We start from the raw sequence: 16,653 nt of genomic DNA, 5'->3' as shown, positions 1-16,653 counted from the left end.
GATTGATCCTTCCACAGCAAAATTGTGGATTTTCCTTTTCCATCTGTTGAATTAGAATTGAAATATGGGAAATTTGTTTTGCAAATTAAGACATTCTTTTTTTCCCTACATAATGTAACTTTATTTTTCTGGACTTTTTTTCGTAAAAAAAGCTTCTATTGGTATGTAAATAAGATAGAATTACTTAAAATTGCAGACTCAGGAAAGTACAAATAAAAATGTAACAGGGAGATGTCTCCAAAATATTACGTAAGGAGTCAAAATAGAAGTGTTGCTTAGAGTTAAGCTTGCCTTACTGTACAGCCCATGAAGTAAAGCTGTTGCAGAAACAAGAAATCTCTATGCAGTTAAGACCGGCCCAAACTTACGTGGAACAAATTCAAGGCAAACTTGGCCTGGAAACCATGGAAGAAAATTATAATAAACCTTATTACAAAGTGCTTCAGTAAGGTAATTTCAGAGTTGTGTTTTACTATTGTTGAAATCTTTAGTCCATATCCATGCACATGGCAAAAAGCCTGGCAAATAGTCCGGTTTTTAGCTATCAATCTTTCTGACAGGAGAAATGCCAGGGTGGGTTTGTGGCAGGTGTGGGAGCGCTAGCTCTTTCTGCAGAAGAGTTACAGCGTGCGAGAGAAGACCTCTGCTGATCGACCCTGGGAACTGCACATCTCTGCAAAGCACGGCCCGGGCGAGGGCCTGGCAGGGCATTTCCCGATGGGACACCAGGCCTGGGTAGCAGGGGAGCTAGCAGCTCCTGGGGGGAAAGGTGCCAAAAGAGCTGTGCAGTGCAGTGCAGTGCAATGCAGTGACCTGCATGCGTGGAGGAAACGCGGCGGTCGTGGTCCCCGTGGCCGCGCTGGCCGGCACAGGGGCGGCCGTGCTGGGGCGCGAGGCGGCAGGCTGCCTGCCAGGCTGTCCAGTGCCAGCAAAGGGCTTGGTTTTGTACAGTCGGCACCTAAACGCAGATCAAGCTTCGTTATGTTTTCGTTCTAACTGCAAGTCCTTTGGGGTCCTGATCCATAAAAGACCCTGGACTGTGTCATTTTACGCAAGACGCCCCTTGCTCTTCCCTTGCAACGCTCATGCACTTCAGGTTAACGACAGGCGTGACTGCTGTGCTCTCCTGGGCCTTGGGCACTGACTATTCCGAGGAGCTACGTTAAATGGATCAACCAGCCCCTGCGGTGTCCAGCAGGTGCAGGGCAATGTCCTGGTTGCACTTCCCCAATGCGTGCAGTGGCACCGCAGCGGCCAGGGCAAGGGAAATCAATCACCTCCATCTCACGGGAACAGCATTTTTGTGAGGGACTGGCTCACACTGCCCGAGACATACAGCTTGAGTGCTTCTCAGTGGATAAAGCTTTTACTCAAAATAATAAAAAATACGTAATGACCGAGGGTTTTTTCATTGCTGTTTTAGACAAGTGATGGAGCAACAGCAACAGCGCCAGGAATCTCTGGAAAGAAGAACCTCTACCACAGGCACGTATCAAACCAAGCAGATATAGTCTCGGCCTGCTTGTCTCCTCTAGCTGTAGTCGGGGTTTGCGTGGTGCTATACAAGAGCTAGACTGCTAAAAGTGGTTGTAGTTATGATTAGGTTTTAAAGCATTTTCAGCTAGGGACTTGGATGCATTTGGGCATGGTTGTGTTGTTTCACAGAGCCTCAGGTCTGGGGTGTGCAGGTGGACGTAGGCAGGTTTTGCCCTTGGCAAAACTTGTACACCTGAGGGGGGGGCCGTAGGTGTACCAAGGGGGCCTGGCCATGCTTCTTCCACACCCACGAGGAGAGCAGCCACCACGAGAGTGACGCCACGTTTCCAGGGGATGTCAGCGTGAAGGGGTTGATGTGCTGGATGTGCCAGATCAGGCGCTCCCCATCGCTCTGCAGCACAAAGCAAACTACAGCGCAGAGGAAAACACAGCTCTAGATGCTCATCGGTGGGGATTTTGCGGTCATGAAGTGAGGAGTCTTCTGTGAGCTTAATGGAAAAAAATATATATATTTAATGAGCTTAGGAAAATCTTCTATAGCATATTAAGTTGCACTAAGCTGAGAGAAGAGATGACAGGAATAACTTATAACTACAAAGCATGGCTTTGCCTCTCTGAAAGAAGGCAGAGCAAGCAAGCCAAGATGGCCATCTTGTGTTTGGGCTTTTGTTTTGGGGAAGTTTTTTCAGTTAATCTGGCCACATAAGTAAAATGTTTTTCCTCAGCTGTTAACAACTTTTTAGTTTTTGACTTGAAACCAGCTCAGACATACACACGTACCTTAGTCAGCGACAGAAGTTGTGGGACGCTGTTTCGGCAGAGGTTACTGTGTGCTATTCTGTGTAGGGAACATAGCCAAAATCCTGCCTTGCCATCCACAAGGAGCAGTACGTGGCTCCCGGGGGCTTCTGGCTGCCCCCTCCCTGGCTACGAGGTGGCCACTGCGGTGTTCAGCGTGTCCTTTGCAGCTGCCCCTGGTGCAAGGGTGATGCTCGTGATCCTGACTCAGATTCACAGGGGGCTTGGAGGAGCCTCACTGGCACCGGAGCACACAGCCCTGCCTGTGCGGCCAGGGTCCTGCTCCGCACGGCCCTGGGGGGAGCGTGCAGCCCATCTCGTGCTGCCGGGGTCTTGCTCTGCACAGCCCTCCGGTTCTGCTGAGGGCTGGAAACCCCCAAGCCAGTGCCTGCACCGTCTCCTCTTTGCTTTGTTTGAGCTTCTGTTGCATTTACTTCGCGGTTCCTTTTTCTCCGTTCCGCTTTGCCTCGGTTTCATTCCTTGCCGCGTACCCATCTTATTCTTTTCATTTGTCTTTTCTGTTCTTTTAGTTTCCACCCTTCAGATAAGCGTGTGCTCTCTCCCCTCTCAGCCCCAGTCTCCTCCTCCCACCTGCAGTAACTGCGGTGCTCCTGCCACTGGTGCTGTGCCCCCACCACCACCTCATGCCAGCGCTGTCTCTTCGGCACCCGCTGTCCCCAAGCTGGCTAGTCAATCCTCTTTCAGATCCCTGCGGAGAGCCAGAATGTCCCCGCAGCTCCTGCACAGGCACTCGGCCTCTGAGCTGCCAACGGCCCCAGGTTCCTCCCCTCCAGCCTGCCCAAACCGCAGGACCGCAGCGCCAGGCATCAGGCGAACCTCACTGTCTCCACCACCTCCCCATCCTCCCCACCTTCCCTTCGCCTCTCGCCAGCCTCTCAGGCGCTCTTCTCTTTCATGCTCTCCTCAGTCTTCTGCTTCCTCCGCCACAAATTCACCACCTCTGCAGAGGGGTGACATCCTGCAGCCGCGTGGTCCCACCATCCTGCCTGTGATTCCTGTCCCGCCTGACAGGGGCAAGGGACCCACAGGTAAAGCAGGCCAGGAGACCTCAGCAAACATACCTCTGAATGGCCATCCTGAAGGACAAATTGCTTTAGGCCCCTGCGGGACCCAGGTGAAAAGCGTGGACGGGTCCTTCCTTCCACACCTAGGAGCTGCACCCTTCTCCCCGCTGCCCACCGTCACCAGCCCCCCCAGCTCCTTTGGCCAGGCTCTCTCCCCCTCGTCCCATCCACCATCTCGTCCTCCACAGCAGTGGCATCAGCCCATGTCATACTGTCTTCCATTGCCTCCCCCTTACGCTGCTGTGTCTGAGGTGCCTATGCCCAGGAGGACCCCTCCTTACATGACTTCATCAGCCATTGCCCACTTGAGTAAGTACTGATTTTGAATGAGTTGCGACCTGTGTAAAGCCTTAGCTTTCAGCTCTTTAAAAAGCCCCGTTGGCACTGCCTGTGACCACCAGAAAAAGGGCTGAGAGACCCAAGGCTACTCCTGCTGTATGTGGTTTCTGAAACCAAGGTGGAAAAGTATCAAAATCACTTGGGACCGGTCCAGGGACCTTCTGAGCTAAAAGCAAGGTGAAAAGCAAGAATTACAGGACCATGGCCCTGTAGCTGCGTTGTTGCAATGCATATTCTTACTGTATTAGCCCAGAAGGAGATTTTTATCATTCAGCAGAGTCAAATTGCATTTGGCAGCAAGCTTCGTACAAAACCTATTTTCAGCTGCTCCAAACGTAGCAGATGGGCTCTTCTGAAGCTGGAGGCCAGGTCTGCGGTAGACTTGTTGTCTGTGTAGCAATACTGGTAGAGGTTGTGATTTTTATTCTTTTTCTTAAGTGGTATTTCTGTTACCAGCAAAAGATATAACGTGGATTTTGTTATAGTTACCCAGAATCCCCTGTGCTTGTGTAATTTATTTCATTTTAGAAACTGTCTTCCTGGCCTAAACTGCATTTATAGTTGAGGGCTTGTCACTATAACTATTCCAGCAAACTTTTTTCACTGCAGGCAGATCAAGAGCTTGGGTCTGCCACTTTGCATATGGTCTTGATTTCTAGTGCTCGTCTAAAGCCTGCGGAGTTAGAACAGTTACGAGTAATGCCTATTTGCAATTCAGATCATACGTTTTGTGACTTGGATCCATTCCTGTTTATAACCACATATAATGCTTAAATGACGTGCCTAGAAAAGGAAGAAAACTGAGACATTTCCTTTCACTTTCTGCTAAAAATATTACTGCATCCACTGGAGGCTCAGTCCTGCAGCAGATTTAAGTCCTTGAAATCCACTTAGTTCAATAAAGTTATTTTAAACTCACATCAGTCCATTATTTTGACTCAGTTCAATTTTTGCCTCAGGCTGGCCTCTAATTAGGTGGGTGTAGTTTTGCAATTACAATTAACTGTACCCACAATGAATTACTAGCTATTATGTTCGTGAACCAAAGAGGGCTTGAAACGTTTAAAGTATTTCTAATAGCAGCTATGGTTCATTTCAAGAATGGAGTTGGGAGTGTGAAATAATGGCAGCAGTAACCACAGAAATAAGGCAGTATTGTAAGAAAACCTAGATAAGAAGAAAACCAGGCTGCTAATGTTAAATACAGTTTCCAAATGTTCCTCAGTCAAAACTCGCCTGTCTTTCAAAATAACACTTACTTAACAACTGAACCTGTAATTATGTATCAGGAGCAGCCTGTTCTGAGAGAGCGTAATGTGGGGAAATGCCCTCGGGAGGTGTATTTGTTCAGTTGACCCGTTACAGACAGGCAAAACACTGCAACGGAGTTACCCACCATCAACCCCTCCGACAGGCTGCTGCTTTGAGGAGCTGTGGTGAACCTCGGGGTGCTTGGAGCTGGACTCTCCCCCCGCTATTTTGGAAGACCAGCTGAGGCCACACACCTTCTGTTCAGCAGAAAGGAGGATGTGTCGCTGTAGCCCACGATTGTCGTGAAAAGCTGATGTTAACCGAAGTCCACAGAGTCGGCTGATGCAGTTTATTATCCCCATGTAGAAAGCTATGAGAGAAGCAGAAGAAGGTGCCACTTACGAATTGGGAAGCAATGTCTGTGTTTTGACTTCAGCACGGGCTAAAACACTAGCCCAGCCAGGGAGAAGCAGAGGGAGAAGGCTAGTTTATCAGTGACGGGGTCTCGCAGGAGGACACAACTGTAGCTGGTTGACCATTGCTGCAACCACCGTTTCCCGTTCTTCTGCATGCTTCGTGCTTCCTTGAATTGCTCACCCGTCATGCAGTCAGGTCATGGCCTTGGGAGCGGGAACGTGACCTTGTGCACGGGCCGGAGGGGATCGTGCTTCACGTCTAATTCGTATTCTCTGCCTTTCAGGCCCAGCACTTCCACCTGGTCATCCCAGTGGTGCTGCTGTGATCCCTGCTTCGTCCGGGGGGCCCCCACCTCCACCCCCCCCCCCAGTCCCTCCGCCGCCCATGGGAGCTGCACCCCCCCCGCCGCCCCCGCTGCCGGCAGGCGCCGGCCAAGGGGCTGGCACCGAAGATGGGTCAGTGTCAGGGCTCGCAGCGGCTCTGGCTGGTGCCAAACTAAGGAGAGTTCAACGGGTAAGGAGGTGGCACTGGCACTCCCCAGTGGGCTCTCCTCTGCTGCGGGAAAGCCTGGCGCGGCTTGGTGTAACGGTCTGGAAATCCAGCGTGAAACATGGTGAAACACGCTTCAGCTGACCGTTAGGTGGACTTTTAAATGTGAGTTTGTAGTGCAAATAAAGCTGAGCAGGAAATGTTTGGTAGAATTTCTGCTCTTCAGAAAAAGTTAATTAGCAAATGGCTGCAAATTCTCACGTTGCTAGGATTTCATTACTCCTGCAAAGTCCACGATTGTACCATCTGTTAGTGTTTTCCGTCATTGTAAGTGGTTAAAACAGCACCATGCTTACTAATACCAGTGTAGACTGTTGAAGCCTCACGTCAATAGGTGTCCGCTTAGGTAAGGGTTGCATAACCATGCATAAACATAATCATGAACAAACAGCACTGTGGGTTTTTTCATCATTTGCCCATAGATTTGCCTCACCCAGACTGTTCCTGGTTTTAATAAAGTCCGTGTGGGTCTTCTTCCCAAGACAGAACACATCCTATCTCTGGTTTTGGGCTGTGATTGTGATCACTGTTCCTAATAATTAGGAAAACTAATCATTATGGGTGTGGTTGTAAATGAAACTTTTCATTAATTCCAATGTTGATTTCTGTCTTAAGCCAGAAGATGGTTCAGGAGGGTCCAGCCCCAGTGGGGTCTCTAAGAGCGATGCCAATCGAACAAGTAGTGGAGGAGGCGGAGGAGGACTAATGGAAGAAATGAATAAATTACTGGCAAAAAGGTTTGTACTTAGACTTCAAGTAAGCACTAGCATGAGCTCTGCAGCAAATTGTGGAACAAGGTGCTGTCATTTTTGGTTAGCAATGGGTCACTTCGGTGCTTCTTTGCAATTTGACAGGTCCTGCATAGATGTTACTTGCCGGCATTGCCTGGCCTTTAATATGAAAGTGTAGGTGTTGCAGCAATGATACCTGGCAGAGTTTAGCTGCTGTAGCAAATCCTGCAGTGGGGCAGCCTTCAAAGATGGTGATAAATATATCCTCTGGGCTTTTGCCATTTTTCCAGGTCTATTTCAAAGTTACCGTTTTCGGAAAGAGTAAACTATGAAAGGAACTTAGAGAAATCATTCTTTATGCAGCACATTCAGGATGTTGGGCCCCAAAACATAAACAGAAGTGCAATAAAAGGACAACATCTTGGCAGGTAAATTATTATCGATACTCAGTGTGTTTCAGGCAGGCTAGCCAAGTTATTCTCCACTAAAGTGAGTTGTGATGTATCAAGCTACCAGCTGTTAAAAGGCACTCAATTATTCCAATTATTTTTGCTTTCTCTTTTCCCGCTGAGTTCTGTCAGACTGTAACTCCCAAGTTCCTAGTGTTAAATGTTTTGGTTTTAGCTCTAAAGATTTTTTAACTTATGAATAGTGAAAGAAAAAGATGAGTAAAATAATGAAGAGTAGGTACAATTGTATAGTGCTCAGAGATGGAGGTTGTAAGTAATGTTGTCTAGGATAAGAACAGTTCCCAGTTTAGAGAGTCTGATTCCAACTTTTCTCCACGTCCTGGTCATTTCAGAAGGAATGCTGAACACGGACTGTGGATGCAATCCTGTGGAAAGCGTTAAATAAATACACAACACTATAACAAGTTATCAGCAGTGTAAAATACCAAATAGATAATTTTCTCTCTTTTCAAAATTAAAATAGTTTAATATCTTTAAATAGTTATTTCCTGGTTCACCTTCTGATCTATTTTGTGCTGCTATATCAAGACTGACCTTACTGAACTGGAAGATGTCTGTAATCAGAGTAAGGTTCGGTGACTTGATGCTGGGGTAACTAGCTCTGTTCAAGCAAGCAAGCTAAATGGACATCTCGTATGGTTGGATATAGAAATCTGAGAAATCTCTGTGATTCTAGTCTAAAATGTACTCCAGTATGGCTTTTGGCAGTAGGATCTGGTGTCTTCAGGTACTCTGGGTCGAATCCCCTCGCTGTCTTAAAAAAAGTACCTGTACTGCCACGGGCACCATACTGCCTCTGCTCCAAAAATAACTGAGCTGCAAATCCTTTCCCAGGGAGTTGACAGCAACAGAATTGTCTCCTAAATTTTGCTTCACAAAGCCATGGAAGTCATTGGAAATACACAAGTGTCAGTCTAGAGTGCAGTCTGGGCACATGCTGTTAAACTGCTACTGAGAGGACTTCTTTTGGCTGCAAAACCCTTTTTATGTGTGATGCCATAGAGCAAGGAAAGAACCTGGCACTGTGTTTCAGGTTGCTTTTACCAAGCTGGCAGCCAGGAGGTAAAAAAGATGGTTTTTAAACTGAGCATGTTCAATACAGAAATCACTGAGTGATGAGCATGGGATCTCAGGGGCCCTTTTCTGAGCAGAAAACCACATGCTCAGAAACAGGGAATGTGTCTAATGCTGGGTAAGTAACAGAGGAAGATGCTTCTGAGAGCTCAGGTGGTATAAAATATGGCTCTCTAGATTTAGTGGCCCCTATTGAAGTGCAAGCAGAATAATGAACTATCTCACAAACTGCTATCATTTCTAGCCCAGTTAAGTTTGTTGCAGGACATAAATCTAACACTGGTCTCTCACCCTGGCAAATATTTCCCTTGCTCAGATTTGTAATCATTATAACCTTTTTTCCTCAGAAGAATCAAGTAAATATTCGAGAAAGACTATAAAAATTATTATTGATCTAATAAAATTATTAATGCAGTTGAATATCTGGAAATAATTCCCATGGAGCACTGTGCCCTACAAACACATGCATGTGTTTTACTCCTCTGTTTTTTTGTCAAATTTACATCAAATCCTCCAATTTGTGTATCCAGTGAGGCTTTTCTTTTGCCAGGGATAAGAAAAGAAAAATCCTTTGACAAACTTGTAGCAGTGTTTTGAAACTCAGAAGCCTTTCTAAGTGCCACCTGCAATTTTTTTTTCTGTGAGATTAATTTTGTCCACTTCAGAAGCAAGACTAAATGAAAAACCTGTCATATTGGTTTTTATAAAAAGCATCTGCTAGGGGTAGTGTTCACAGGTGGATAAGGATCATCACAACCGAAGTCCATGTGGAGACTAGAGCTGCAGTTCCCCTAATTGTCTAAAATGGGAAACTGGATGTCTAGAGAATCAGTACCTGGCACACCTGAGTACTGTTTAGACCCTAAATAGGGCTTGAAAAGGAAGAATTTGGTTTTCTTTTCTTCAGCCGGTGTGGCTAACACCCAAGAAGTTTTACCACGTGTTCTTCAAAGATAAACAACCAACATTTTTGTTTAGTCTCATGGCCAATTGCTCCAGTGGATGGATTGTAGCTCTCTGCCACTTGCTTCTCAGAGAGTTTTGCCCCTCCTTGGAAAGCAGGACAGAGTGAGGGTCTCAGGTCCTCACTCAACTTCTGTAGGCACCACCAATACTGCCAGTCCTAGGACTACAGGACTCGGGAGCAATGCTTCCTTTGAATTGCATTTGGGACAGCAATAATCTCCTGTCACCCACCAAAGGCACTTGAAAACCCAGGCTGGTGCAGTCGTTTCCTGACTTACGGTCTCCAGCCAGAGCTTTTCCACCCTGGAGGGAGCAGGGCATCTTGGATGAGCAGAAATGGTGCCCGATCTTTCCCGGTGAGGATGGACCTGGGTTGAAGGGCTTTTCTGGCCCATCACATGGGATCACTGCCACAGCCCTTTCTCTGGGTGGGAACAGGGACAGGGGGGATGGGATATAGGACAGGTAGCAAAATAATATTGGAGCTGGCTGAGCACAGTGTCATCACTGCAATACCCAGCTGAGCCACCTGGGGGGGTTGGGTTGGTCCTCAGAAACCCCTGTGGGAGTTTGGGTTGTTCCTCCTGTGTAGGACACAAGAGCCAGCGCTTCCTGAGCCACATAGAGAAGTCATCCCTTTCTCACCCAGTTTCATACCCAGCTGCGCTTCCTTCCTCCGCTTTGACACATTTCCTTAAGCTCTGCACCCTGCATTCCTCTGTTAAACACAACCTCATAATATTGCCCCTCTCCGTGAGTCATATCGCCAAGGTCTGGATTCCTCACCTGCACCCCAGTCCTACGCAACCAAATACATCCAGCCTTTGTCGCATTCCCTAGAATGAACTAAGTAAATAATAACTCCCACCAGAGCTCGAATCAGCCTTCCCACGTGGAGGATGTGTTTCTAGAGGTTGACTGTGTGTCCTCTCTCATGTTCCTTTGCAAAGGAGGAAAGCAGCATCGCAGTCAGACAAGCCAGCTGACAAAAAGGAAGAGGAAAGCCAAAACGTAAGTGAAAGACTCCTCACTGTTGTGTTCTTGCAAATATGTTGATGTGCTGCCTTGTAAGCCAAAGTCCTGTGCTCATTCACTGTGTGTGGCAGGCAATGACAAGCAGTGCTGATCCAGGAACAGATTTGCACATTCAATCAAAAGCCAAATGTAACTGCTTCCACCTTTCCTGGGAGCAGCACCCTCTAAACAAGAATTTCTACCTTACTGATAGGTGAGGTATTGTCCAAACCAGATTAATAGGCGCTTTCTCATAGTCTGATCTGAGTGTGGTAGGGTACGGTAGATTCTTGCCCCTTAAGAAGATGTATTGAACCTTCTGGCAAGTTAATTTGAGATCAAGTTCACGTTTCTTATTTTAAATTTGCAGCTTCAGCTAAGCTGAAGTGGATCATCAACCATGTGGTGTGACTTTGGATTGCCAATCTCCATGCAAAGCAAGAATCAGCTTACTTCAGACCCCAGAGTGCACATAAAACATGTCTCTGGGGGGGTGGAGGAGAAACAGTGTATTAACCATTAGACCATTCAAAAGTTAAGATATGTGTTCATGATACTTACACTAAAATGAGATAGAATTTGGACAACTTTGGGGAACTTTGATTCATTTCTCTTTTAACTGTTCTGTCTGTATGTTGTCCACAAAGCAATTAAACAAGAATTTTGATTTGACTCAGTCTTTACACTGAACTTGATGGAGCAATTTTGAGTTCAACATGCAGATTAAAACACTTTTTTACCCCCTGAACTGATGAAGAATGGGAGATCTTTCCAGTTCCAAAAGAGGCCAGGATTTATGCTGTGTCCCTTCCCATGTGGTGCTTTTCTGGGCTGCTGCTCATACAGCATTCCTGTTGCTAGCCAGTACCCTCATGAAGGCTCTCTGCCATGGCTGCAAGTTCATAAAGCATCATGTGTGCCTCATATCACCTTTACAGAGGTATTCCCTCCAAAGACAAAGTAACAGCTGCTCAGTAGAAGATTCATTCAGAAAATGTAGGTCTCACACCAGTCTGAAAGCTTTGTAGCAAGAACAGGAATAAGCACTTTGGACTGTTTAAGGAGAAAAGCAGCTAATTTTTGCATGTTCCTCAAGGGGTGCTTCAAGCATGGAATTTGCCTATTGAACCCGCTATGCAACCATTGCTCTTAATCTTGCCCCAAAGCTGGTTTTGAACCATTCAGAGATGAAAGGCACCATTTAGCTTCTAACTATTCAGCCTCTGCTGTTTTTCTGCCCCTTATTCTCTCTCCTTGAAGCTCTGCACTAGTTTATATCCCAAATCAAACTTTTCGATAGCACCAAACTGTTTAGAAAGGTGTTTTAGAGAACATCTCTTTAATGTGTATCTTGAGTACACTCTGTGCTGGGGGTATCTTCCATCGAACTGGGTGCAATTCCATTTTACAATGCACAGTTAATGTTTTGCCTGAGTGTGTTTTGAGGGCTGCTAAATAATATTGACATGTCAAATATATGGGTGAATGTTTATGATCTGGCACACATAAATCCCAGAAAAAAGAGTCCAAATCTGTGATGTAGTGTTTAATCTTCTACTTAGGAGGAGTACTGATTGACTTAGTTACATTCTGTTAGCACCTGGACTACTCTCACTGATACCAGTGGCTGTCCTGGGCTAAAAGGCTGGGATCTGACCTACTGTTCCTTCAGATGGCTCAGTTTCCATATCACAGAGAGTTCCTAAATTTGGGAATTGGATGGTTTGTATTTAGACAACAGCAACCAGCACTTTAGAGTGGTAATTCAGCCTGGTTTGGCATACAGGGATGAGGGTGATTCAGTGGAGTCATGAAAAGGTGTCCATATTAGCAAAAAATAGAAAGGATGTATTTTGCCATGCTAGAGGGAGAGAAAGGTTAAAGTTTTAAATAGACTTGAGCCCATACCTTGGCAGCAGTGCCCGTTGGACATGCTTGGAGGAAACTTGCTTTCGTACCACCTGTGCTGCAGCTGGTCTCCAGAGTAGGAGAAGACTCTGCGCTTCTTCTCCAGAATTCAGTAATGTCCTGTTTTTCTCTTTGCAGGATGATGCTAGCACCTCTCCTTCACCCAGTACACGAGGTCCCGCCCAGCAGCAGCAAAATTCGTCAGGTATTAAATTGAACTACTAGTGTTGTAGTTGTCTTCTTAAGCTAGTCTTCTTCGCCACCTTTAGGCTCTAGGGTCATCATCCTACTGCTGAGTGCAGCAGCAGTAACTAACAAAAAAATTCCCAAATACCTATTGTTTTAAAAACTGTATTCAGCATGAAATCATGATTTTATATGCTTCACAGCCAAGAGAATGACAATACAGCCAGTTTAATTAATGGAGTCCAATCATGTAGCTGAGGATTTGTGTCTTCAACATTGTGCACCTAAATCTTCTAAAAGAAAAAAGATATATTATTTTACTTTTGGTGGTGTAGCTGTCCTGGTTTATACAGTTGGGGTTTGGGTCTCAGACTGTTATCATTCCTTAACATAGTAACTTGTTGCAGTAAGCCTGATCCTGAGAGTTACTACGTGAAATTAAGGAGCCCCCAAAATATGTTTTTCCTATGATGAGCTCAAATAACTGTAACTGAGTAGATAAGCTGCAAGCCAGTCAGATTCATCCTTGAGTCAGCCTTGGCTTCCATACATGCTAAAAGAAATCTCTCCCAAGGGAATGAGTATTTAACAATTCCAGCTTCCCTTTGGAACAAAGCCATGATTTACGTGCTTTGCAAGGGAAGGGGAAGAAGCCAGGAGAAAGGTGCACATAAATGAGCAATGAGATCTAGAGATTTCCTGGGAGTGCCCATAGTTCTTTTAAAGAGCTTTTTAGGACCTCACAGAGCAGCAAACCCTTGTGTATAAAGTTGTGTGCTATTCAAGCCTCTGAAACAGTCCACTTTATTTTAGACTATTTGCATAGGAGGAAATTGGGACAATAGTAAGCGTTTTCGGTAACAAGGGTTATGTGGTGCAGCTTTTGGGAATGTCCTGTGAGTTAGAAATGTAGACAACATTAAATAAATTCTCTGTGGAGATTTGCATAGTGGGGGTCTCACTGTCTTTTTTTAGATACACCCACGTTTCCTGCCAACTATGCAGACAAAAAAACTAAGACTTTTTAACTTAAAATATAAATAAGTATTGTACTGAATAAACTAAGACTTGCAGCAATTAGCCTGTATTTCTTAATAGAAGTGATTTATGCTTTTGCTCCTACTGTTCCAGTTCCATGTCTTTTTAGTATTATTTAACTCTCCAGTCCCTAATTAAAGGGATCACTAAGCAGATTTCTGCCAATGTTTTCTCTATAATGTAGGCAACTGCACTCATTCAGCAATCCTGCTTTCCTGGATCTTTTCTGTCACTCATCCTCACTGAATGAAAGCAGCTGTATAAGACAATCAAATTAAGGATTTTTTATATCATTAGAGAAAAAAATAATAAACTGTAACTTTTCCTTTTGGTTTTCCAGACTCTGGGAAGAAGCCATGGGAAAGGAGCAATTCTGTTGAAAAGCCTGTATCTTCATTACTTTCTAGGTGAGCTGCACGGGGTGTCCCTGTGGCTGGCTAGCAGTCGGGATGGTCATGCTGTCCCTGTGGCACGTGCACAACTCATGTCTTGTTTCATTCCATTGCTGTAGAAATCCATCAGTGGTGAAGAGCTGTGAAGCTAAGAGCCCCACACAATCCCACGTGTCTTCTAGGTACTGGCTAACGGCCCGGCTTCTTAACCGTCTTGACTTGTCCTTTGGCTAATCCCATCATTCAGCACTAATGTTCGTCTTCGGTCACATCTTTTACTCATTCTCTTACAATCTGCTTTGTCTGTCACTGCACAAAGTGTGAAGGTAGAGTGTGTCGTGTCAAAGGCCTGTTCCATGGAAACAGCCCCCTGCCCAGGTTGGCACAGGCATCACAGACATCACAGCCTTAAGCAAGTGCTTAAAGCATCCGTGCTTGTGAATCAGAGACATGGGCTTGGCAGTGCGCTGTGCCACGTGGAAGGCAGGGTTTGGAGCATCTTTTTACAGCAGGTTCAGGATGACCCTGCCAATAGGAGTTTTCATTGTCCAGCCTCTGCAGAAATTCAAAAGCAAAGGCAGAAATTATCTGAAGAGCCTGCAATTGGGAGAAGGGAACTTACTCCTCCATCTGTGCAACTCCAATGAGTGCATGAGAAAGGAGAGCAAAGCTTGGTGCAAAAAGTTAATAACATTGAGCTGTAAAAAGGCCCAGGCACAGAGAGGGCATTCAGAAATATGGGGTACAAAAGCTGGCAGGTGTCAAAAGCCAAGAAGCCTAAAGTAGGATTCCAGAATTCCTCTCGGTCAGAACAGCCAAGCTGCAGTATCACCACCCATGTTCTTACCCACAGAGATTGAGATAAAGTTTGATGTTGGACAGCTAAAGAGAGACTTCCTTCCAGTGCTGCTCCAGGACCACACAGTGTTACTGCAGTACTGGACACTGAGATGGATGGATAAGCTGCATAAGGAGGCAGAACACAGGCTTACATATGTTTAGGATTTACTGCAAAGAGTTGTCCCTTATTGTACGCTGTTACGTATACGATAGTGCTGATAGTCTGCAGAGAGAAAGTTGCCCATGGCAACGATCTGCACATACTTGCTGTGGTGTTAAAGATGCTGGAACGTGCCCTGCCCAAACATTCAGAGGGATGCACCAGTGTTACTAGAGCAAAATATAGTCCCTCCAGCTCTCCTAAAACCAATGGGACACATTGGTTCTAGGAAATACATGAGAGTTTCCAGTAGATAGAGAAAGACCATTCCCTCTCCTTGCAAATGGGAATGAAACGTGAGCTATTTAAAGCAGCCATCAAGTTTTCACCAACTGTCTTCTATAATGCCATTCCATCCTGGGAGAAGGAGGAGTTCAGTGGGAAAAAAATCCTTTCCTAGTTTAACACCTTAGTGCTCAGTCTTCGCTTGCTCGAATGACTTCTGCGGGGGAAGCAGGGCAGGTTTCAAAAGCTCTCAGTGGTGATCTGTTTCCGTTCCTGTTCAGTTAGATGGCATTTGGATCTGTCTTAACTCCCAATTTAGCTGTGAGATGGTAGGAGACATGTTAAGATTTTCCTGAGAAAGGGTTGCAAGACCAAGTGTATCCTCAGGAGCAGCAGAATCTCTGCCAGCCCCCAGTTTGGGCCCAAAGATGATGGCAAAGTTATTTGAAGCCTTTTCTACGAATTATATAGCATGGTTAATTTTTGAAAGGTTTTAGAGTTACTGATTAAAAGAGAAAGCCAAGCAGCTTCTGCTTCCTTAATTTATTTTATCAGCCGTCATCAGAGTTCAGCCCACTGACTAATACCATCCTGGAAGAATGATAACACTCAAGTGTACTACCCATTAAGGCCAGATTGGTTTTGTTTCTGGGTCAAGAAAAAGTGCCTGTGCTACACAGTGCTATCAACAAGCTCCACTTGACTTGGTCAGGCCTTCCAAGGAAAGGATTAGTGGGTTATTATTTTCCCTAGAATATTTTTCTAACCTGTATTCTACTCTTACTTTAGCACCTGATTAAAGTCTAGGCGGCCAAGACACGGTTTCTGTACAGAAAACAGACTGTGAGAGAAAACCAGATATCTAGCTTGCAAATTGCAAATGCTGTAATAAAATACATTGTTAAACAGGCTTTATCCCCTGAAGACATCTCAGCATTTTCTAGTCTGAAATCACTGAGGCTCCCGACACCAAAAAAAAAAAAAAAAAAAAAAAAAAAGAGAGTAAATTAAGTTTCAGCGCAGTCTTTGTGCTCCCTCCAATATGTCTGCAATAGAAGAAAGCAGCATCTTTGAGGGTCAGGCTGTGCAAACGGGAGCAGTGCTGCTGCTCTCCTGCTGCTGAACGCTCCTGAGCAGCACAACGGGGAGACTCCGGCCCAGCGCTGGAGCAGGGGTGCTCCTGCTCCGGGGGGGATTTCATCCGCACCGTCAGGTGGGTGTAGCTTAGTGTGTGTTGCAAGGAACTGACTGGCTTTTTTATGCTCTTCTTCCATTTCTCAAGGATGAAGCCAGTGAGCAGCAGCAATGATGTGGCTATGGATGCCTTAGATTTTGATCGAATGAAACAGGTGAGTGAAAAGGTCTTTCGCACTTAAGAGATTTGATGAGCTACCCATTTTCCCCCATGCATGCGCTGTACAAGCAAAACAGCTGTTCAGTCTTCTGATTTCCTCTATAACTAGGTGCTTAGAGAAGGGCTAGCTGGTGAGCAGCAAGAGAGCAAAATCTCACTGCTATTTGATCAAGATGTCTGTACAGAAATGTGCAAATAAATGTGCCGGCACCTTCTGCATCCTTGGCCTGGGAGTGCAGACGTAGCTGTTAGTAGTGCTAGGCTCTGATTGTCAGCGGAGGCGGGGGACAGGCACAACCGTGTTAAACTTGCATTTTCTTCCACCGGTTAGAAGGAAATTCTGAGCAGCTGACTTGTGT

General features: G+C 45.6%; 1 protein-coding gene across 7 annotated transcripts in view; it reads left to right on the top strand.

Annotated features, from left to right (window-relative positions):
* EVL (Enah/Vasp-like) overlaps positions 1-16,653 on the top strand; it is a 155,453-nt gene that overhangs the window by 137,062 nt on the left and 1,738 nt on the right. For 4 of the 7 annotated variants that reach the window (XM_030041091.1, XM_030041124.2, XM_030041097.1 and 1 more), the window contains exons 5-12: positions 1,424-1,485; positions 5,671-5,900; positions 6,552-6,673; positions 10,128-10,188; positions 12,238-12,304; positions 13,664-13,730; positions 13,835-13,897; positions 16,223-16,289. In XM_030041091.1, coding sequence (XP_029896951.1) covers positions 1,424-1,485; positions 5,671-5,900; positions 6,552-6,673; positions 10,128-10,188; positions 12,238-12,304; positions 13,664-13,730; positions 13,835-13,897; positions 16,223-16,289 — 739 coding nt within the window. The remainder of the gene's footprint in view (positions 1-1,423; positions 1,486-5,670; positions 5,901-6,551; positions 6,674-10,127; positions 10,189-12,237; positions 12,305-13,663; positions 13,731-13,834; positions 13,898-16,222; positions 16,290-16,653) is intronic. The other 3 variants (XM_041118546.1, XM_030041116.1, XM_041118547.1) reach the window with 1 other exon arrangement.

The sequence above is a fragment of the Aquila chrysaetos genome, chromosome 2 (assembly GCF_900496995.4).
Source record: "Aquila chrysaetos chrysaetos chromosome 2, bAquChr1.4, whole genome shotgun sequence".
Lineage (NCBI taxonomy): Eukaryota > Metazoa > Chordata > Aves > Accipitriformes > Accipitridae > Aquila > Aquila chrysaetos.
The sequence above is the reverse complement of the archived record's forward strand: the minus strand, read 5'-3'. Positions and strand labels throughout refer to the sequence as shown.